This window comes from Mobula hypostoma, unplaced genomic scaffold (genome assembly GCF_963921235.1).
Source record: "Mobula hypostoma unplaced genomic scaffold, sMobHyp1.1 scaffold_61, whole genome shotgun sequence".
Taxonomy (NCBI): Eukaryota; Metazoa; Chordata; class Chondrichthyes; order Myliobatiformes; family Myliobatidae; genus Mobula; species Mobula hypostoma.
The window spans coordinates 562,887-586,756 of record NW_026948178.1 but is presented as its reverse complement, the minus strand read 5'-3'; the positions used below and the strand labels follow the sequence as shown (position 1 = coordinate 586,756).

Here is a 23,870-nt window from a genome sequence, read left to right as displayed (position 1 = left end):
TGTATAAACAGGCATCAAGGTGTCTATTGCGGTCGGGAATGATCACACAACAAGTGTCAGAGGGAAATAGGGCTGGGTGTTAGATGGAAATCCGGTTGTTCGACAAGACTATACTCACATCATATCGCACAGTATTTAGTGAGAGAATACTTATACCTTGCTTATAGGAATTCCCGCTATGGGAAGGGTGAAATCGTTGGAATTATTGTCATGTGACCATTTCAGCTGCTGCTCCAGGCTCTTTGTTTATTGTTATTTAGAAATTTTATTGTTATTTAGAAATACATGCATGCATTAAGAAATGATACAATGTTCTCCAGTGTGATACCACAGAAAAAACAGGACAAATCAAAGACTAACACTGACAGAACCACATCATAATAACATATAGTTAGTACAGTGCTAAGCAATACCATGATTTGATAAAGAGCAGACCATGGTCACGGTAAAAAATAAGAAAGTCTCAAAGTCCCGATCGACTCCCGATATTCCCCGATAGCAGACGGCAAAACGTAGAAACTCCCAGCCGTAAAACTTCAGGCACCGGCAACTGCCATAAAGTAAATCGAGGCTAGTCTGAAGGCTAAGAGTCACACACTGCTATGTTCCAGCTCTGAGCGAAACAAGTCGTCAGAAACGGAACCGCTTATGATGTGGGGAATGAGATTATAGAGATTATATCGCAGAGCGAAGTTGAGAGGGCAAATGTTGGTGGAAGCATGAGGGTGCCTATCACGGGATGTCGATGCCTGGGGTCAGGTGAGACAACTAAGCAGCTACGATAAAAAAAGAGTCACAACCTTCATTGATGTCTCGGAGAGAAGATGTCACAGTCGGGAGACATATGACAGATACACAGATAACGGTTGTATATAAAAAGTGAGAGCCGTTTTGAACGGTGGTTTCTTCCACGGTGGTTGTCCTTCTGATGTGTGAACTCCCGGCCAACCGTCCTCTTCCGTTCACAGGTGACGTTATCTGAAGAAATAAATAAACAATTCATGTTGACTATCTCAGCAACCGGAAGGAAATAATGTTGATGAGACCAAATTCGGGCGAGATTTCCTTATTCTCCGTCAAACATTGTGTTAATGAGAATTTTCAGACAATCTATCTACTTTGGAAGGCCACAGACACACGGCAATTATTCCTCTGAATGCCAACGACTTGCTGCGCGTCGCCACCAGACACCAGTTCTACAGTGTGACATGTCTCTCATCTGTTAATCACCGGGTAACTTGAAAGCAGGGAGAGCCATGGCTCTGTACAACTCATCGGCTTGACAATAATGGACACGTTCCCTTTGCAAGTCACATTCTGCATCGACAGCCCAATGTTCTGCTCGCTTACCTCTTCAGATCACTGTAAACAGATCGATCACCCAGAATCAGTCCCTGTTAAACGGAAGTAAATCATTGTGATTCGCAAAAGTTAATCACAAACTCAGTCTCTGATAGAGGAGAATAGAAAGAACACCGAAATGGACTGGACGAAAATAATTCGCTCACCGTGTAAGTGGTGTTTCCATCTCGTTCATTATATCTTGCGCCCTGAAAAGAGAAATTGAAGATTTCTATTTTGACGTCTAAGCAACTGCTCAACGATTGTATTCCGTCTCTCCACATATAAACCCCGAGGGTATCAATTTTCAAATTCATTGCTGCTTGGAGCAATATGGCACCATTCGCCATTCTACGCACTGCGTGTTTCTGATTCAGTGTGAGAGAAATATATATTTTCTCTGACATCAGGAACGCTCCAGAATAACGTTAAATGATTAGTTTACATTCAGCAATAAGGACAGCAGGATGCATGTTACTAGACTAGACGAGGAACTCGGCTTCAGAACCAATCCTCTGGATAGATTAGTCTGGATCAGAACCGGGGGATATGGATTTATGGCCCCAGGATATATATCGCATTTGCTGTTTCTCGTAAATGCACACATAGATCATCGCTGATCACAGTCCGGCAGGTGCACACCTGAACATGCATTCCCTCTGTGCCTTAGTCGCATTGACCGGATATTTAAAAAAGGATCCTTCATGAAATATATTCCAGAGTAAGATAGGCTTTCGCATCGTACTGTGGAAACCGAAAATAACTCCAATGAAGAAATCCTGCAGGAGCTGGAAATCCGGAACAACGCACACAACATACCGGAGGAACCCAGCATTTCAGGTTGCATCAATAAAAATTAAGAAACAGTGGACATTTCGGGCCGAGACCCTTCTGTTGGACTGGATAGGAAGCAGAAAGGTGCCAGAATTAAAAAAAAAATGGGGGAGAGGAAGGTTGTCTATGTGGAAGGTGATAGGTGGGCCTGGAGAGTGGGGACGGTAGAGCGCTGAAGGAAAATGAATCCGATTACAGAGGAGACTGGACCATGGTAGAAATCGAAGATGGAGAGTCTCCGGGGAAGTTCATGGACATGTGAAGATAAGAGATAAGAGTCGAGGGCGAAGAATAGAAGAAGAGGGAAGTGAACAAAAACACAGGTAGGAAAAGGTCGATGTTTGTTGCTATCTGGTTTGGGTCTACTTTGAGGGGTTGTTCCTGAGTTAACTGGAAATGTGAACCGGTGGTCTATATAACTGGCCAATCAGTGCCCAAGGGCCCGATGGACGCTACCGATCACATTACCGATGCTCTTATCTCTCCTTCGCAAAACAATGGCTGAGACCATGAACATAATACAAACATCCAACCTGCTCATTCCTTGGGAAATTTTCGTAGTTTTGCGATGCGTCCGCAGTGTTTGTATCCACGGTGCCTGTGGGAGCAAAACAGATATGTCACAACCGTGAAGAGCAGTCGGGACCGTTGTTAGTACTGCAGACGTCAATCCGGGCCCCAAACAAAATGCAAGCGTGTGGCACGTCCCATCCAGTTGTCAGAAACACGTAATCTCTTGTACAGAGGACCAGTAACTGAGGGCCTATATTGATCAATATGAAGGGAAATTAAGTCCACTAAACTACAATTCCATCTTTCCCAGATATTGTAATGTTCAGTGCAAAATATAAACTTTTTTAACTGGGATACCAAACGATAGGCAAGATAAAACGACCTCCAGCTTGCGTGAGCTATGAGCTTCCATATTTAAATGCAATGTTTAGATTTCCGTGGGCTCAGTAATAGAACAGTTCAAACGGGGTTCACTCACCCTTTCTTCCGGAAGTGGTGCTCGTGTCGTGTTTGGATTGCGCTGGATCTTTGATCCTGAGTAAACAGAAACAAAGGTCAAAACATGAATTCGGCGGGAAGTCACTTTCCTGCACTGATACACCGAATGAGAACGCCTCCTATCATTGTATTGGATACTCTCTTGTTATTCGTTGATACTGTTCCGGTTATTGCATGCGTGATTCCAACTCTGTTCGATCTTAACCACAGTGACCATCATAGGCAAACTAGAGAAAATTGCTTTGGCCTTTTTGACATGTAATGCTGTTCACAGAAATATTACTGAACGCAGGCCTCTTCAGACAGATGTTCAAATTTCAGAGATTAAGGGAGCTACGGCTTTACTCTTTCGAGAGAAGGAGGATGAGAGGAGACATGATAGAGGTGTACAAGATAATAAGAGGAATAGATAGAGTGGATAGCCAGCGCCTCTTCCCCAGGGCACCACTGCTCAATACAAGAGGACATGGCTTTAAGGTAAGGGGTGGGAAGTTCAAGGGGGACATAAGAGGAAGGTGTTTTACTCAGAGAGTGGTTGGTGCGTGGAATGCACTGCCTGAGTCAGTGGTGGAGGCAGATACACTAGTGAAATTTAAGAAACTACTAGACAGGTATATGGAGGAATCTAAGGTGGGGGCTTATATGGGAGGCAGGGTTTGAGGGTCGGCACAACATTGTGGGCCGAAGGGCCTGTACTGTGCTGTACTATTCTATGTTCTATGAACAACATTGCCGTGAAGGCGGAATGCCTATTTTATCCACAGATGATCCTGATCCGAGCAACATTAGCTTTTTGCCGAAATTCTCAAACAGAATTCTGGTTTTGATAGGTGAAATATGATGACAGAATATAATATTAATGGTAAGGCTCTTGGCAGTGTGGTGGATCAGAGGGATCTTGGCGTCCGAGTCCATAGGACATGCAAAACAGCTGCGCAGGTTGACAGTGTGGTTAAGAAGGCATGCGGTGTATTGGCCTTCATTCATCGTGGAATTGAATTTAGGAGTCGAGAGGTAAAGTTGCAGCTATATAGGACCCTGGTCAGATCCCACCTGCAGTACTGTGCGCATTTCTGAGGAAGGATGTGGAAGCAACAGAAAAGGTGCAGAAGAGGTTTACAAGGATGTTGGCTGGATTGGTGAGCATGTCTTATAAAAACGGGTTGAGTGAACTTGGCCTTTTCTCCGTTTAGCGACGGAGGGTGAGAGTTGACCTGATTGTGGTGTATAAGATGATGAGAAGAATTGATCGTGGGGGTAGTCAGAGGCTTTCTTCCTGGGCTGAAATGGTTGAAATAAGAGGTCACAGGTTTAAGGTGTTGGGGAGTAGATATTACAGGTACAGGTACAGAGGAGATATTACAGGTAAGTTTTTAACACAGAATGTGTTGAGTGTGTGGAAGGGGTTGCCGGCTACGGTGGTGGAGGCGGGTACGATCAGGTCGAATAAGAGATTTTTAGATAGGTACATGAAGCTTAGAAATATAGAGGGATATGGGGATGTCTAGTAATTTCTAAGGTAGGGACATGTTCGGCACAACTTTGTGGGCCGAAAGGCCTGTTTTGTGCTGGAGGTTTCTATGTTTCTATGTAATAATTAGAGGTAGAAACGAGATTTGGAGAGAAATGAGTTTACCAGCCCGCTTTCCTTGCGATGAACCATCCACTGACTCCTCCGATCAGGCCCATGCCAAGTAAACCAAGTACAATGCCCACGATCCCGCCGGCGGTGAGGGTGATACGGTCATCTCCTTTTGGTGCTAACACAGAAAACATGCATATATTGTACATAGCGAACATATATATTGTACGTCATCTTATTTTAGAAATGATAATTGATCCACACTCCTGAAAGTTCTGGTCGCTGATCTTGATATTGAATAAATTTAAATCAATTATTATTTCATTCTAATAAGCTATTTAGAAGGAAGTGTGAAGGTACGGCGTGAGGAGGGCGTGAGAGGGAAATGGTTATGGTCTTTGATCAGCGGGTTTACATGGATGAATGGGAGACACGTTCACTCAGCTTCTGCGGTAACGTGGACAGTGAGATTACTGTTCCTGTTGGTTACGCCGTTAGTAACCCGACATGTATAACTCCCAACGCCAACCGAGCTCACCGACACAAGGGTGTATACCTGCCCTGTCTGCAGGTGAATGCTCCCGTTGTACCATTCATATATACCGCAAGGGACGGACAGAGAAAAGCAAATTAATGACAGGTGTGACCCAATATTGGACACAACAGGACTCTTCGGTAGAGTTTCCATCTGCTCAGGTCCATCTATAAATATATAAAAAAAAATAGCGAGAGTAATATCCTGGTGGATCCGGGATATTCTAACCTTCTCTGGTCCTTCTCTACAATGAGAACATGTGTTGATGAATATAATATCCGATACAAATGAACGCGGTTGATTAACCGAGTACTTACAGTAAACTTGCACGTAGGTCTCTCCAGCTCCACTGCTGAAAGAGTTGCTGGCGATGCACTTGTACGTCCCTGCGTCGTTTCTGTTAACACTGACTATAGTCAGTTTCGCCTTGTCGGGAGATGTAAATATTCTTCCGTTTTCCTGGATGGGTTGGTTATCCTTGAACCATGTCCGTGTCTGAACAGTGCCCGACGCGTCACAACTCAGTACGATGGTATCGAGGTTTTCCAGGGGAGTGGAATCATTGCTCACCACAGTAACTCCAGTCACTGGCTCTGTAAATGCTATTAAAATGCAAATAGTTTTAAGCTTGGTTTTAACTACAGCATGTACATAACATTTGGATGCCGCCAATTCAACATCGTCGCCATTCCTAGCTCTCATCCCTATGTGTTTCGATATCGGGTAAGATTCTAGCTTGAACGAAACGCCGGCACTGACTTCAAAGTTTTACTGCTGTTACCTAAGGGGACGGTGAGCAACATATTCCCCTTTCAGAGGATACCCACTGCTTGGTTTTACTTCCCTGCAGTAAATATCAAAGCAGATTAAACGGAATTGCACTTGGTTATAGCATAATTGTTCCGTGGAACATGTGAACATAAGCCACTCGGCAGAGGGGGTGCTCCCGGCTCGGTGTCGGAGCCTCGAAGTTTCCTTTGAAAATATAATCAGTGGTTGACACATGGGCTAATACAGCGACACTGGCAGTAAACGTTCAGTCGATGTGCTGCTCACCGTAATCCTAACGGCAGAGCTAACTGTCTTGCTTTTCATTAAACACGAATAAGGAGCATGTCCCCCTCTTGCCGAGCAAGCGACACTGACCGTGTCATTGTGTTCTACAGAGCCAGCGGCATTTGATGTGGTGCTGGGCCAGGATACGGCTTCTGTCAAAATACTAATACCATGTATCACGTGTATCGTACTGTGCTGAAATGATGGCTCCAAGAATATACATTCCGCTTAAAGTAAATTACTACCGATACACAGATGAGAGATAAAACTACAGAATGCTGTCAATATACTTTCATAGACATGTGGGCGGCACCGGGGAGGGGCGCATCGTTAAACTTTCAGGTGGATGATTCAGAACTGATCGTATCCAGCTGACTTGAAAAACTTTCCGTTTAAAAAAAAATACAGTATAATACAGCAAAAAATGTTATTTGGTAGACTTAAACGCTGAACTGACATTTGGCAAAGACAAGTGCGGACAACATGCAAACAGAAACGGCGATACACAGCCACGCACAACAGTGAGAACTGAGCAGTCCGAAAATAGGTCTGGCAGAGTTCACTGGAGTCCAGGTTCTGCGATACCGTAATGGTTATATTGTATTCTTTCACCACAGGAATAAAATGAAATTTACAGTCCGAGATCGCATGACTGTGTATAACTCTGTCTCACTTACCAATAACACGCAGAGTGATGGTCGCTGAGGTTTGGGAGCCACTGACTGGAACCATATTCACACGGTATTCCCCGCTGTCCCGCACTTTCACCGATTTCAGCAGAAGCGACCCATTGGAGGTGAATAACTCTGCCCGCGATGTGTAATCATTGCCAACAGACACGGTCTGATCGATCCACCGGACGACTAAACTCCCATTAACAGACCAGTCTCCACTTCTGACCTTGGACGACGGCCGCACTGAAAAAAGCGCATCACCCCCAACGGGGACATTTATCTGGCTGTTCTCAACGGTAATAGTAAACTGCTGGGACTCACCTAAGAACGAGAAAATCATATGAGGAAAAAGCGACCGACGCGGATAGTCGTGAGAAACTGCACTTAACTCAGTCTGTACAGATACTAGGGATCGGTTCTTAGCTCAGTACGGTCGATAATTATAAAGTCACCTTCATTCACCTAACTACCCGTCGTTCTGTTGATGATACGATCACTACTGGTTAGAGAGAGTGATCCTCACCGGCTGTTATGCAGAGACACAGAACGAGCGCTGCGAAGGGCAGTCCCGACATCCCGACAGAGAGCAGCGCCGATCTCTGTTACACTCGGAGACTGAGCCGCACTTCCGGGTTTGCGCGTCAGATAACTGGATGCTGACGTCATCAGTGACAGCGCTGATTGGATCTCATCTTCTTCCCGACAACCACCCGCTGCTCTGTTGATGACCCGAACACTAACGGTTGGAGGGAGTGATCCTCACCCGCCGTAATGGCGAGACACAGAATGAGAGCCGGCATCACGGGAGAGCAGCGCCGATCTCTGTTACACTCGCAGACCGAGCCACATTTCCTGGGAACCACGGCAAATCTCGGGAGCCCGTTATCTGAAAAGCCGGAGCTGATTCTATCGCACAGCGTGAAGGCAGAGACTGAACGATATAAAACGCTGAAGAAATTGAGGGATATTCGGCCCTTAATATTCTTCTGTCGTCCGCTATCAGCTCACGTGGCAATTTTCTCAAAGCTATTTTCCTGCGAGATTGATAGACTGGTCGGGTGCCGTCGCCCAATAAACTCGCACACAAAGACAGCAACACCAAGGAATTGATAGTTAACTCCACGAAGGAGAGGTGGGGAGAACTCACACCAGTCCTCATTAAAGGGACGGTGGAGGTTAAGTGTGAGCAGTTTTAAGCTCCTTCTCTGTTTGGCCTTACATATTCATAGATTAATAACGAAAGGCACGTCAGCGGCTTGTTCTATTCAGTGATTGAAGAGATTTGGTATTGGTATGTCACCAAAGACTGGGAAATGTACGCATATGGAAGGTGGAGAGCATTCTGACAGTTTGATCACGGTATGATATGCAGGTTCCAATGCACAGGATCGGCAAAGATCGCAGAGCGTTGTATACACCATCATATCCGTAACGGTACAAGCCTCGTCATAATCCAGGACATCTTCAAAAGGTGGTTCCACAGGAATACCAGGTCCATAATTAAGGGCCATCACCTTCCGGTATATGATCTTGTCTCATTACTACCTCGATGGATATGCACCCTTCCCATTAGTACGATCCGGAATATGCTCTCTTCCCATTGATACTCTCCAGGATATGCTCTTGTCTCATTACTACCATCCGGGATTTCCTCTTTGCTGATCACTACCATCCGGGATTTGCTCTCTTCTGATCAGTACCATCCGGGATATGCTCTCTTCCCGTTACTACCATCCGGGATATGCACTCTTCCCGTTACTACCATCCGGGATATGCACTCGTCTCATATCGACCATCCGGGAAATGTAAATGACCCTGAAGTCCCACGCTCAGCGATTTACCCACAGCTGCTGCAGTCAGATTTCTGAATGATCGATTGACCCATGCAATTACTCTCTTATTTGTTTGCTCATTTGCTTTTTCTGCTCATTTCTTTATTTATTCGGTCATTCGGTTGTTTACTTATTTCAATACTCTGTACATTTTATGCATGCATTACCTATTTATGCACTGACGGCGCGTTACGCCACCTGGCGTTTATGACAGCAATGATGGTATTTGTCACCCAGATGTAGAAAGATTCTCCATTGTTGGACCGGCCATGCTGGAGTGGGGAATTGTTAGAGTGGTCCGGCTTTAATGAAAAAGGCTTAGGCGAGAACACGCTTCTACAAACGCAGCCGCATGCTCGAAATAAGGAAGGAAACTCTAGACATTTGTTTTTCATCCTCTGTTATTACATAGCTCGTGCGCTGATGAAAGATCTGGAGTCAGTGTTAAGTTTCTTGTGTGAGATTTAAGGAAATTGAGATACCACCACTACCCTTCATAAATACATCAGCACAATGTGCATCGGCTGCAGCTACTGAGGGACCATATTAAGGAACGGGAGTTGTTGTTACATGAACTTGGACGCACACGGGAGAATCAGGAGGGGAGAGATAGACACTACAGCGAGGTCGTCACTCTGAGATGGACTTTCGAGGCAGTATCATGGGTGACTGACAGGAGAGGGGAAGGGAATAGGCAGCTCGAGCAGCGTCCCCTGTGGCCTTAACCCTCAATAACAGGTATACCGCTTTAGATGCTGTTTGTGCGTCGCTGGGGCGTGGAAATTACCAGGAGGAAGATACTGAGAGTGGCTTTGTGGGCCAGAAGGGAATGGTGAAAGGGAAGTGTAATAACTATTGGGGATCTACTAGAACCTATTTCCTGTGGGCGTGGAAAAAAAATCCGGATCCGTTTCGAGCCATATGTCCGGGTAACATAATTTACTTGAGCAATGTGTCGGTAGTGTTCATGAGGCGCTCGTATGATCGTTGGTGCATGTAGACAACTCGTGTTTTTTTTTGTGCTTAATTGGCTGAAGACGGCTGTGATAACAGCTCAGAAGACGTACATCTTCTAGATTTGTGAGCTGCTGGATATTGTCTGCCCAGATCGCCAGGGGTATTTCAGTTATTATACGCGCTCGGTGCAATGTTTTCGAATCGGTCAGGGCGATGTTAAGGAAACAGAAAAGATGCTGGAGACAGAAGGAGACGAAGGTGCGAGGCCAGACTGCAAGGTGGAGCGGCTCGGGAACGCGAGTGACCATTGCTCACATTCTGACCTGGAGTCCGCGTGTTCCACACTGCCCCCTTGTGGTGACACCGTCCCGTCTGTTTTCCGTGTTGTTGCTCTTTCAACTTTGCCAATGAAAGTCCTGCTATTTCTGTCATGCTACCGGAGTCATTATTCACAGTGTGCAATTGTGTCTCTTCCTCTGTCAGGATCACCCACTGAAGTTCTTGGAAGTGAAGCTGCCTAATACAGAAATACCCTTCCTTGATGTAGGAAATTATATTTGAATTATAAATGAGAGACACCTCAGCATTATCGCTCCACTACATTTAAACTTCAACTCACTGATCTTCCATCTGGGTTTATTTATATCTGCGGGACAGAGAAACTCCCTTGTTTTGTGCGATCGATATTGGAATTTAAGTAAGCTGCCTGAGAGATGCAACCAGGTGTTTTGAGTATGAGTGGAAACTCTTCCCAATGGCGGTATTTGAGGGACCAGGGGACTGTCCGAAAGTTTGGACTTTTCAGTCAAAGCAAATGAATAGAGAAAGTGTTTTAAGCAGATTCGTCGCCGTCGTGCAAAACGTATTTCACAGCACAAACCTGCTGTTCCGTGATAAAGCCCGTGGGTTTTGGGACCGCCTGCTAACGTAGACCATTGAAACATAGCAAGAGAAAAATAATTTTAACGAAGACAAGTCTTGCTCTAAGTAACATCTGGAATTCGATTGTACAAAAAGCGGGACAGTGGAAAACTGATTGGATCAGGAATAACCAAGAAGAAGTAAAAGTTCTATTGTGCTTTCTCGCAATTATATTCGCACGATAGGACCAGAACTGTCCTCTGAGATAGTGACACACAGGAATTTAAAGTTACTGACCTTCTGCACCTCTGATCCTCCGATGAGTATTGGCCTATGGACCTCCGGCTTCTCTCTCCTGAAGTCAACAGCACGTTTCCAGATTTTATTGATATTGAGTGACAGGTTGCTATTTTTAAAGCACTCAATCAAATTTCCAACTACTCTCCTGGATGCTAATTTATCTCCACGTTGGATACAGTCTACAACAGTGGTCTCAACAGCAAACCTGTATATGATGTTAGAGCTGTCCGTATCCACACAGCCATACGTACACGGTAAGTAGAGCAGGGGGATGAGATGCCCATCCCTGAAGTGATCCTGTGCTGGTGGAGATAACAATAATCGCCTTGAGGTCGTCCATTACTTTACAGGATGAATATGCTGAAAAGTGAAGGAAACTTGACCCACTTTTATTCACACTGATTCACAGGTGTCTCCAAACGAAATTATAACCCCTGCCTGTTCCCGGGTACTGGGGTAATAGGGTAAGCAAAGGATGCTGGGATAGTGAGTGACGTCCACATACGATGAATGAAGGAAGAAGCTGCTTCTTTCCAACTCCGTACCTGAAACTTGGCAAATGATTTAACATGGATATCTGGAGTATTCTCAATCCCTTATCTGCTCTTAGTTTATCAGAATGCCAAACCACAATTTTAATGCATCTTTCATCGAAAACGAGCCCTTCTTTCGCCAGAGTCACTTCTCCAATTCTTCTGCACTAACCACTCGCCTGTGTTCTGATTAAACCAATTTCCAATATCTAAACTTTTAATTTGTTTTTTTTTGATCGGACGACATCTGTTATTCATACTTTTCTATCAGTTGAAATTTAATCATTACACTGATGGCTTTCTTGATCATAAACTTAACCGTTTCTCAGGGGTCACTGCCACGATGGGGGGCGTTGATGGCGCACTCAGATGTATTACACAGACACTGAAGTACTAGGAACAGGACTTGACTCGAGCAGGGACGTGACAGGATACAGACAAAGAGCAGGGGCAAGACCGCAGACTTGGGCTAGGACATGGACAAGACAGGGAACCAGGGCAAGGAACTACGCACAAGGATCCTAGGCTTGGGCTCCAAGCCAGAGACTGGACAAGGACCCAGAACTTGGGTCTTGCCTCGGGTGCGGGCCCCCAGAACCAGGCAAGGACATGACGTCACTACAGGACAGGTCGTGGCTGGGGTCTAGAGGTTTGGGGCGGCAGACTGGGGTCTTGGTCTTGAAGCCGGAGTCTTGGTCTTCAGGCTTGAGTCTGGGGTCTAGGTCTTCAGGTTTGACGCTGTGGTTTTGGTCTTGAGGCTTGAGACTTGCGTCTTGGTTTTCAGGCTTCAGGCTGGGGTCTTGGTCTACAGGCTTGAGGCTGGGGCTTTGGTCTGCAGACTTGAGGCTGGGATCTTGGACTTCAGGCTTGAGGTTGGGATATTGGTCTGCAGGCTTCAGGCTGGGGTTTGGTCTTCAGGCTTGAGGCTGGGGTCTTGTTCTTCAGGCTAGAGGCTGGGGTCCTGGGGCTTGAACTTGGAGACGGGGTAGGGTTTTGACACTTGAGCTTGGAGATAGACTGGGGTCTTGGGTCTTGAGGCCGCAGGCTGGGGTCTTGGGTCTTGAGACCTCACACTGGGGTCTTGTGTCTTGGGGCCACAGGCTCTGGTCTTGGGTCTTAAGAGCGGAACATGTATTTGACAACAATAACGCTCTGTTTTTGACACTCCCTCTAGTAGAAGCAATTTAGCATCGCACATAGGGCAGTGGAGTGCATAATCAGAATCAGAATCGGGTGTATGATCACCTGCATGTGATGTGAAATGTGTTAACTTAGCAGCAGAGACTTTGTTCATCGAAAAACGTAACACCCCCCCCCCCCCCGTGACGTAGCAGAATGAAGCCGCGCGCCCTCCTGTTCGGAAGCTGAAATTCATTTGCCATTAAGACCAATATGTCGGTCACTATATCTGCAGACTTGAGGCTGGGATCTTGGACTTCAGGCTTGAGGTTGGGATATTGGTCTGCAGGCTTCAGGCTGGGGTTTGGTCTTCAGGCTTGAGGCTGGGGTCTTGTTTGGTCCAGAGAGCGCCAACTGGTATGACAGGAATGCAGTAAAATGGATTAATTCCATTCCTCTTTCACGTCTATTTACAGAGCCCGTGTCTTGTGTCCGTGTAACCAGCAAGAATTTAAGTCACGTGGAAAGCAACAGTAAGGTTGAATTTACTAGTGACAAACAAGGGAACATTTCAAAGAAGGACATGAACAAACTCAGCCAGGATAAGGACAGAATATCTCAGTCTTCAGAAAAAGTTAATCTGAACATAGCCCGTCTTCACAGAACTGAAACAAGAAGGAATAAATGTCCCGTTAGCGATGATTATACCAGCGACATCGCAGGGATCTACCTGCAGGTAAACTGTAAGTTTTCATGTAGCTGATTACATCAAATTAAATTCGGTATAACTGATAACAGAAACAACATGCTATCTCGATTTCTGTTGAAGATGGGCGAGACAACATCATCATTCAGCCTTAGGGTCCAATTGCGGCAGATATCGTTACAAGTCTGAAATTAGTTTGTTCCGCCCAGTCAATTCCCAGTGCTGACTATAGATGGCGCAATGGGACACATCATGTGCAGACGGGACAGGGCGACACCACCGATTTAGAAAACAACGTTGATTATGGAAAGTATACTTATCAGGTTGACAAAAAATTAACCGGGAAACACAACAGCATTTCTGTAAAGATCACTGTACAGGGCAAGTAAAAGTTTCTGTCGATATTACACTTCAATCGGCCGGTTCAACTTCAGAGCAATTTTATTTTGCAAATTTCACGCTGTTCTATTCTGTCTACTTTAGTCATCAAGGAGAAAAAAAAAATGTTTGTCAGGGACAGGCAAGATGGAGCAGAGTTATAGATATACTCGAGGTCCGGAAGGATTTACGAGGGGTTATTGATAAGTTCGTGGCCTAATGAAGAAGGGGTCTATTTTAGAAAACCTAGCACATTTACTTTTCAACATAATCCCCTCCGACAGTTACACACATAGTCCAGCCGTCGTGGTGCACACGGATCTTAGACCTCCAGGAGGTGCCCACAGAATGGGTAATTGATAAGATCGTGGCCTATGGTAGAAGGAGATAAGTTATACAGCTCTCGTTACATGTACAGGCAGGTCAACTCTTTGAGTGATTGTGCAGGAAGTTTGAAGCTAATATCTCCTTCTACCTTCAGTCACGAACTTATCTATCACCCCTCGGATTTATGTCCAACTGCTGGATTTATTTATAAGTCAAATTTTCGGAGATGCTCATTTGACGCTACAGCGAATAATGACCAGGGCTTGCCAGAGCAATTTTACCTCTTCATTTAAAATAATGGAGGACGGTGGAAATACGGCTGTATTCACTTTTGAGGCAAGGGCAGGATTCAGGGAAGAACGTGGTTAGAGGATAACACACCGATCCATGATAATGAGAGAATATCTCTGTCTTCAGGTAAAGCTAATCAAATCAAGATATCCGGGGAGATATAGTGTGAAGTTCTACTCCCCCCCCCCCCCCCCCACTCCTTTGCTGCTTGTGGATGGGACAGAATTGCAAGATTGAATCGGATGTGTTTGGCAAATTAAGTTCGTATTTTCAGAATCATTATTCAGGATGGAAATTGAGGGGGGATCACTGGGAGGGAATTAAAGAGGAGATGAATACTGCTCGAAAGGTCGGGGTGGTGAGTTGGGGCGGGATCGGCAGTGATGGGGAACCGGGACAGAAGTGTCTGGGGTAGATCCTTGTGAATGGCTGGGGAGTTTCGAGGAACAGAGTGGTTCCTTGCGTTGTTGTCTCCGTGTGTACATCCGGCATCAGATTTTGTGGACACTGAGGGTATAAAACAAGGCTTGGGACAGGGTCTCTGATCTGACAAAAGAGGATTAAGCGCGCCAAAGCTTGACATTCGCGGGATGCTTTTCCATTGTATTTTTTTTTTCTTATAATTAAGTGTTCGTTGAATTGAACTCGGGAAGAGTTTGTTACACAATACCAGTTTGCTCAGAAACAATGTTATTTACAACAAAGGATGGAGCCCGAATGCGTCTGCAGAAATCAGATCCACAGCAATCGTATTAACCCGTTATAAGCGCCCAGAGAGATAGAGAGAGGGCGGAGAGCGAGATTGAACACGGGACTCTGCAGCTGCGCCACTGCAGAACACATTGATCTCTGATCTCCTGTCAGTGCTTTGTTTCCGAGTGTCATTTCTTCCTCGACTGGGCACAAATTACTGTAAGGGCACGCCGGTTCAGGTAGCAGCTGCGGAGAGAGATGCGGTCTGCGTTTCGGGTCCGAAATCCCGGATGAAGGTACCGGGATCCAAACCATCAACTTGTTCTCCCAGCCAGACGTTGGGCAGTGCTCTACGTGTACTTTAACACAGCCAAACTGGGCAGTCCCTTTTCCCAGCCGCCTTCTGGAACATCTGCAATGTCTTTGATGCTCGTTTGGCTGCTGAGTCCTGTATTGGGGACCCTGTTGATCGGCGGAGGAGAAACTAGTTTTGACACTCGGCACTAGACACTGGAAAACTTCAGCACAAAACAGGCCCTTCGGCCCTCGATGTTCTGTCGACCCATATATTACTTTTAAAAAGTGCTAAACCCGGGGTACCCCGTAACCCTCTATTTTTCTTTCATCCATGTTCCTGTCCAAAAGGCTCTTAAATACCCACAATGTTTCAGCATCCAACACCATCCCTGGCAAGTCATTCCAGGCACCCACAACCCTCTGTGTAAGATCTTTCCCCTAAACCTCCCTGCCTTAACTTTGTACATATGCCCTCTGCTGTTTGCTATTCGTCCCCTGGGAAACAGGTACTGAGTATCCACTCTATCTATCCCTCTCATAATCTTTTAGACATTTATCAAGTCATCTCTCATCCTTCTACGCTCCAAAGAGACAAGTCCCAGCTCTGCTAACCTTGCCTCATAAGACTTGTTTTCCAATCCAGCAAATATCCTGGTAAATCTTCTCTGCACCCTCTCCATAGCTTCCACATCCTTCCTATAATGAGGTGACCACAACCTAACACAATACTCTAAGTTTGGTCTCACTCGAGATTTGCAGAGTTGCAACGTGACCTCTCCACTCTTGAACTCAATCCCCCTATTAATGAAGCTAGCATCCCATAGGCCTTCTTAACTGTCCTATCAACCTGTGCAGCGAACTTGAGGAATGTATGAGTTTGAACCCCAAGTTCCCTCTGATCATCCACACTCTTAAGTGACCGACAATTAATCCCCTTCTCAGGGTTCCGGTTTGTCCTTCCAAAATACATCACCTCACAGTTACCCGGACTGAACTCCATCTGCCACTTTTCTGCCCAACTCTTCATCCTGTCTATATCCACTTGTAACCTCCGACAACCGACAGCTCCGTCCAAAACTCCTCCAATCTTTGTGTCGCCCGCAAACTTACTCACTCATCCCTCAACCTCTTCATCCAGGTCATTTATATTTTTTAAAAAATCACAAAGAGGAAAGATAAACTGCTCTTCAGCTAGATTTGAACAAGGGTTTAGTTACAGATGAAGGCACTGTCACTGGGGTGTGAGTTTGACCTGCTTTCCCTCCCCCAATATTCTTGTTCTGGTTTCCTGCCTTTACGTTTCTAGTCTCGGTGAAGGGCTCTGATCTGCAACATTGTCCTTCCATATATGCTGCAAATCTTGTTGAGTCCCTCGAGTATTGTGTGCTTGAAACTGCTGCAGAGCGCTGGGCGTTTGGAAAGAACTCTCAGATAATTTAGAGAGATGTGTTCGACAATTTACAACGATCGCGGAGGAGTTTGAACTCGCATCACTCAATGGCTGCAACCCACCCAGGTCCCTGACAGTGTTCAACCTTTCAGAGGCAACAGCATGTTGGAGTTTGTCGCTCTGAAACTTTGGTCACAGTGCACCCATGTGTGGGGCCGATGCCGTACAGTTCCCGAGTTCCCGAGTACACCCCGAGATGTGTGTGTGTGTGTGTGTGTGTGTGTGTGTCTGTGTGGAATGAATGTGTGTGGAGAAGAGCGGGTTAGAGGGATCTGCTGGGGGATGGGTTGTGAGGTCTGTGGTTTGAATTTTCATTACAGTCCCATGGAACAGATTCAACGCTTAAGACTGGTTTGAGAAGGCTTGGAAGTGCTGTGAACGCTATAATTAGTAAAACCTCAGGTCTTGATATAAAAATAAGCTGCTATTTACTTCGATGTTTAAATCACCCTGTATTTTGTCCGCCATGACCTATCCTGTGCAGTAGAGGGAGAGAAGCATCAGAAAGTGGGTTCTGTTCTGTATTATTTATTGTTTAATTGAACCGTTGAAGAACTATGAGGAAGTCATTCCCACAGTTTCCCTTTTCTCTCTTATCTATTGTTAACAGACAGTGTGGAGTTGGTCACCGCTGCAGAACAAACTGCTGCAGTTGCCGTTCTTCACCAGCGACACCTAGTGGTCGATGTGTGCAACGTTTACAGAATTGCGCCATCTTTACTCACCAGGGTGATTTCGCTCGCCCCTCCTGAACTCTCACTCCCCACCCGGCATCTCCTACTCTCTGAAGCCGAAGGGCAAAAAATGAAAACGAAGAGCCGCACCACCCTCTGGTGCTTGCTCTCGGAAATCTGTCCACTGTGCCTTCACACTGGTGGGGTCCGAAGCCGGGAACTCCCCACCTGACAGTACTTTAGGAGCAACTTTCCCAAACGAAGTGTGACAGTTTAATGAGGACTCCCACCACTAATTTCTCCGTGAGGGGTCGGGCAACGGAGGGGTGATTAATACCAGCCTTGTCAACAAAGCCCAGACCCATCCCTTAAAGAAATAAGGGACAATAATCACGACGCTTTGCTGAAAATATTCTGGTGTAACTGGTTTTCTTGGCGACGCTTTCTTGCTGAAATATATCCCACAGGAGATCAAAGACTCTCTGTGTGTAATCAACTAGGTGTATAAATCAATTAAGTGTATCAGATGATCAGATGCGTTAATCGCTTGGATAGTCGGAGGTTTTTTCCCATCGCTGAAACGGTTGACACAAGAGGACACAGGTTTAAGGTGCTGTGGAGTAGGTACAGAGGAGAGGCCAGGGGTATTATTTTTTTTCTTTTACGCAGAGAGTAGTGAGTGCGTGGAATTGGCTGCCGGCAACGGTGCTGGGGGCGGACACGATAGGATCTTTTATGAGACTTATGGATAGGTACATGGAGCTTAGAAAACTAGAGGGCTATGGTTAAGTCTAGTAGTTTCTAAGGTAGGGACGTGTTCGGCACAACATGTCTTTCCAATGCAGCGCCTCCTTAAGAATGGATGCTGCCTTCTTGAGGCGTTGCCCTATGACCCCCTCACTTGTCAACCATGGTTTCTTTATCATCCTCAGGGACAAATTTATCCCGAACACCCTGCAAGCGATCCCTAAACATCGACCACATGTCCATAGTATATTTCCCTGCGAATACATAATCCCAATTCACCCACGCGAGTTCCAGCCTTATCGCCTCATAGTTGGCCGTTGCCCAATTAAACGTTTTCCTCTGCTCTCTGATTCTATCCGTTGCCATGATACTGTTAAAGGTCTGGGCTCGGTGGTTACTGTCCCCCAGATGCTCACCTAGTGAGAGATCTGTGACCTGACCCGGATCGTTAACTGGTACTAGATCTAGTATGGCATTCCCCCTAGTCGGCCTGTCAAAATATTGTGACAGGAATCGGTCCTGGATACACATAACAAACGCTGCCCCGTCAAAACCATTGGAACTAATCAGATGCCATTCAACATTCGGGTAGTTAAAGTCACCCATGATAACATCCCAGTTAGTATTGCACCTTTCCAAAATCTGATTCCCAATCTGCTCCTCGGTATCTCTGCTGCTACCAGGAGACCTATAGAATACTCCCAGGAGAGTAACTGCTCTCTTCCTGTTCCTGACTTCTTCCCATACTGACTCAAAAGAGGATCCTGCTACATTATCCACCCTTTCTGTAGCTGTAATAGTATTCCTGACCAATCATGCCAGCACTGTTCCTCCCCCCGCCCCCATCCCTTTTAAATCACTGAAATCCAGGAGGGTTGAGACTCCATTCTTGTCCTGGAGCCTGGCAAGTATCTCTATTGGCCACTACATCATAATTTCATGTATGTATCCAAGCTCACAGTTCATCACGTTTGTTCCTGATGCTTCTTGTATTGAAGTACACGCACTTGAGCCGTTCCACTTTCCTACCTTTACACCCTTTTTTACTGCTTCTCTTTCCTCAGAGCCTCTTCATATGTGTAAGCGGGTTTCGTCTTTTATGTTGCTGCGACGGCTAATTAAAATGGCTTCCTTGCTATGTTATAATCGGGAATGCTTCTTTGTTATGTTAAACGCTGAGAAAGCTTTGCACTGGCAGCTTGTTTTGGGTTAGGGGGTGATAAGCGGATTTACGAACCAATTGGGATAGCTGTTATAACTTTGGTGCATCTGGAAGATTGTATGTGCGAGGTTTTCAGGGAGAAGGAGGGAGAGAGAGACAGAGGATGGACAAGGTGCTGTGATGTCCGCGAACCGGGTCGGACCCCGAAGAGGGCGCTCGGCGAGGAGGGGAGACGGAGACGGACTCGTGTGGAGCGTCTGGTCGACCACCGTTGTTGGTCCCAGGCGGCCGGTCGAGCTGGCCCGAGGGGACGCAGGGTGAAGGAGAAGGGTCCCGAGCTCCAACTGTTTGTGCACGAAGAGATTGAACTTTGATAAGTGTGGCGCCTTTTATTTTCCTTTTATATTTTATTCTCTATTAATTATATAGTCCAGTAATTTCTATAAACTGTAATGCATTTAATTATATCTGATGTATTGTCTGTTATTTGGGAGGAGTGGGGTACATCACAAGCATCCACACAAACTAATTACCCAGTCTGGCGGGGCCGAGGGCTGTTTCCCTAGACGACAGCGAGGCGAGCGACCCTGAGGCTGGCCGGGGGGCGCGACATATGTTAGAACTTGCTTTACTCCATGCACTGCACTTGCTGTTCTCGCATAACCTTTATCCTCCTCCAGCTCAGTATCTGCTCTAACACTCTGCTTCCCTCCCTCTGAACATCTAGTTTAAACCCTGCAGAGAAACACGAGCAATCCTTCCCGCAAGGATGTTAGTCCCCCTCCTATTCTGCGAAGTTACCTGTGGAAAGGGAATTATGAAGCGAGGCTTCGGACAGGATCTGTAATCTGACAAAACAGGACTAAGCACATCAAAGGCTGACATTTCTGAGACGAGATCCACTTCCTTTTTTGGAATGAACCGGTGGGTTGTACTGAGCTCGGGAATTGCTCGTTACACTTGCAGGACGAGTGGAAAGATATTGGTGAATTAGTTTTCATGGATTCATTGTGCAATCTGAAATCATATGGCGGAGGGGAAGCAGCTGTTCATGACTTGCTCACGGCCTGCCTGCTGCCTTCATGCCCCCGCACCTCCCCCAATTGTAGCAATTGGAAGGTAGGGAGGTGATAAATGATTGAATGTTCGGTGATTGGGGGTCAGGCAAAATGAGACAGAAGATGCGATCTGCAGTTGATTCGCTGACTGGTGGGTCAAGCGGCCATTTCATCCTCTTCCTATTTACAGACCGTCGCCAAGTCGTCCTCAGTTAATTACAATTTAATATCGTTTATTCAGATGCTGTGGTTTATCGTTACAAATTAGGCTCTGGTCCTCCATCATGTCGGGTTCACACACAATGGAAGAAAGAAAGAAGCAGTGGTAATCAGGACTGAGGAAGAAGAAGAAGATCGGCGGTGGTGGGGGGAGGGAGAACAAGGTTAATATATGCAGCACCAGAGGTCTCTCCAAGCTGCTGCTCAGGTTGACTCTGTGGTTAAGAAGACATATGATGTGCTGGCCCTCATCAACCGTGGGATTGAGTTTGAGAGCGGACAGGTAGTGTTGCAGCTATATAGGATCCCGGTCAGACCCCACTTGGAGTACTGTGCTCAGTTGTGGTCGCCTCACTACAGGAGAGATGTGGAAACTATTGAAAGGGTGCAGAGGAGATTTACGAGGACGTTGCCTGGATTGGAGAGCATGCCTTATGAGAATAGGTTGAGTGAACTCGGACTTTACTCCTCGGAGTGACAGAGGATGAGGGGTGACCTGATAGGGGTGTACAAGATGGTGAGAGGCATTGATCGTGTGGATAGTCGGAGGACTTTTCCCAGGGATGAAATGGCTAACACGAGAGGGCAGAGTTTTAAGGTGATTGGAAGTTGGTACAGAGCAGATGTCCGGGGTAAATTATGTTTACGATGAGCGTGGTGAGTGCGTGGAATGGACTGTAGGTCGAGGCAGATAAGGTAGAGACCCCTGGACAGGTACCCATGGAGATTAGGAAAATGGGTAATCCTAGTTTGTTTCTAGAATAAGCACATGATCGGCACAGCTTTGTGCGCAGACGGGCCTGTATTGTGCTGTAGGATTTTTCAGGCTCTACAAGATCGGCGGTGCTGGAGGGAGGGAGGGAAAGCTAGATTCGTATCTGTTGCACAAGGAGCCTAAAGAGTGAAAGATCCAGCAAATGATGCGATTAATCATTCAACCACAGCATGTCACCTCCCAGAATTCACAGAGTCTGAGAAATGTAAGGAACGAGGCGATTAAAACCACTTTTGCCCCCAAGTCAATGTCTGGACTCTGCCGAGAGACGGTAGTCTTCACCGCCACCCATTGCCTTCTTGAAGGATGAAAGAGAGATGACACCGTTTACTTTTCAAAACATTGTCAAGCTGAATGAAGCTTCACCCCATTCCCAGTCTGCCTCCCGGAATCACTGCCGTTGCCAAGTGGCCACATTGTTGGTGACCCTGCTGCTTCACGGCGGTCGGACTGGATTCAGTCACTGCTCGGCAGATGGGTTTGATCAACAATCCGGTCAGCACTGAAGTCCCCATCACTGGCCTTACAGTTTGACCGACTGGCCCTCCTCTCGCATTCTTGTTCCAGCTTCTTGGCTCCTTCCATTGAAACCATGGAAACCATGGAAAATCTACAGCACAGAAACAGGCCTTTTGGCCCTTCTTGGCTGTGCGGAACCATTTTCTGCCTAGTCCCACTGACCTGCACACGAACCATATCCCTCCATACACCTCCCATCCATGTATCTGTCCAATTGATTCTTAAATGTTAAAAAAAACCCCGCATTTACCACCTCGCCCGGCAGCTCATTCCTTACTCCCACCACTCTCTGTGTGAAGAAGCCCTCCTAATGTTCCTTTAAACTTTTCCCCCCTCACCCTTAACCCATGTCCTCTGTTTTATTTTCTCCCCTTGCCTCAGAGGAGAAAGCCTGCTTGCATTCACTCTATCTATACCCATCATAATTTTATATACCTCTTCCTTTTCACTCCTGGTGAAGGGTCTCGACCTACAACGTCGATCTTCTACAGGTGTTGTTGAACCTACTCAGCTCCTCCAGTATTGAGTGTTTGCTCCCCCTGCGATGCCCTGGAAACTTGTTGGGGGGTGGGATGTGTGGCTCGAGGTTTATTTATTTTTTTACAGTCCCTTGGAACTGACTTAATGCTTTGAGTGGGTGAAGAAGGGTTTGGCGAGGTGTGAATACCATACGTACTACAGCCTTCGGTCCTGAAGGGGGAGAAAAAAACAAGCTATAACTAACATCGATCTGTAAAACTGTTTGCATGTTTTTCAGCATGAACTGGCCTGTGGGGTGAGGGGTTCGATGGAGGGGGAACTGAGTTGTTTTGACAGCATTTCTGTTTGACTTGAACGGCTGAAGAAATATAGGAAGTGATTACCACAGTTCCCCATTTCTCTCTTATCTATTGCTAGCAGACAGTGTAGCGTTAGACACTGCAACAGAACTAACGGATACAATCACAACATTAAAGTTCCCTGCCTCCACCACCGGCACTTAACAGCCGATGTGTGCACAGTCTATAGAATGCAGTGCAGTTACTCACCAGGACTATTATACGTGAACCTACGACCACCACTCCCACCACTACACCCAGCGCCGCACCCCACCTCCCACCTCCTCCCTCGCACCCTCTCTATCGCTCTCGCCGTGAGGGCGAATGGCAGCAATAAGATGAACGAATAGCGCCACCCGCTTATCCCGCCACTCGGAAATCAGCCTGTCCTGCCTACATCACAGTGCGGGGTCCGATTCCCGGAACCCGCTACCTGACAGCACTTTGGAACCACCTTCCCCAGACAGGGTCTGAACGTTCAAGGAGGGAACCCACCAGTAACACCTCAGTGAGGGGTTTTGGTAAAGGGAGGAGTGATAAATTCCAGCCTTGCCAACAGCACCCAGATTCATCCCTTAAAATATTAATGAACAATCCCCACAACGCTCCGGTGAAAATATTCCCCTGGAAATTGTTTTCCATACAACCATTTTACCATATAGCAATTACAGCACGGAAACGGGCCATCTCGGGCCTTCTAGTTCGTGCCGAACTCTTATTCTCACCTAGTCCTACTGACCTGCACTCAGCCCATAACCCTCCATTCCTTTCCTGTCCATATAGCTGTCTATTTTTACTTTAAATGACAATATCCAAACTGCCTCTACCTCTTCTACTGGAAGCTCGTTCCACACAACTACCACTCTCTGAGTAAAGAAGTTCCCCCACGTGTTACCCCTCTACTTTTGCACCCTAAAACTCAATTCATGTCCTCTTGTTTGAATCTCTCCCACTCTCAATGGAAAAAGCCTATCCACGTCAACTCTATCTATCCACCTGATCAATTTAGATACCTCTATCAAGTCCCCCCTCAACTTTCTCGGCTCTAAAGAATAAATACCCAACTTGCTCAATCTTTCTCTGTAAATTAGGTGCTGAAATCCAGGTAACATCTAGTAAAT

The 23,870-nt window shown here is 46.3% G+C and overlaps 1 protein-coding gene across 2 annotated transcripts; it reads right to left on the bottom strand.

Moving 5' to 3' along the window:
* Nucleotides 1–302: 302 nt before the first annotated feature.
* On the bottom strand, nt 303–7,624 carry LOC134341465 (carcinoembryonic antigen-related cell adhesion molecule 5-like). Of its 2 annotated transcripts, XM_063039322.1 has the most exons (9): nt 7,557–7,624; nt 7,037–7,354; nt 5,621–5,905; nt 4,823–4,946; nt 3,167–3,222; nt 2,709–2,773; nt 1,509–1,550; nt 1,351–1,394; nt 863–978 (listed from the first exon to the last, which is right to left on the bottom strand). In XM_063039322.1, the coding sequence occupies exons 1-9, from the start codon at nt 7,606–7,608 to the stop codon at nt 975–977; spliced, it is 990 nt and encodes a 329-aa protein (XP_062895392.1). In that variant the 5' UTR covers nt 7,609–7,624; the 3' UTR covers nt 863–974. The 2 variants fall into 2 exon arrangements, with proteins under 2 accessions (XP_062895390.1, XP_062895392.1); XM_063039320.1 differs by lacking the exon at nt 1,351–1,394 and having other exon boundaries at nt 303–978.
* Between the last annotated feature and the right edge of the window lie 16,246 nt (nt 7,625–23,870).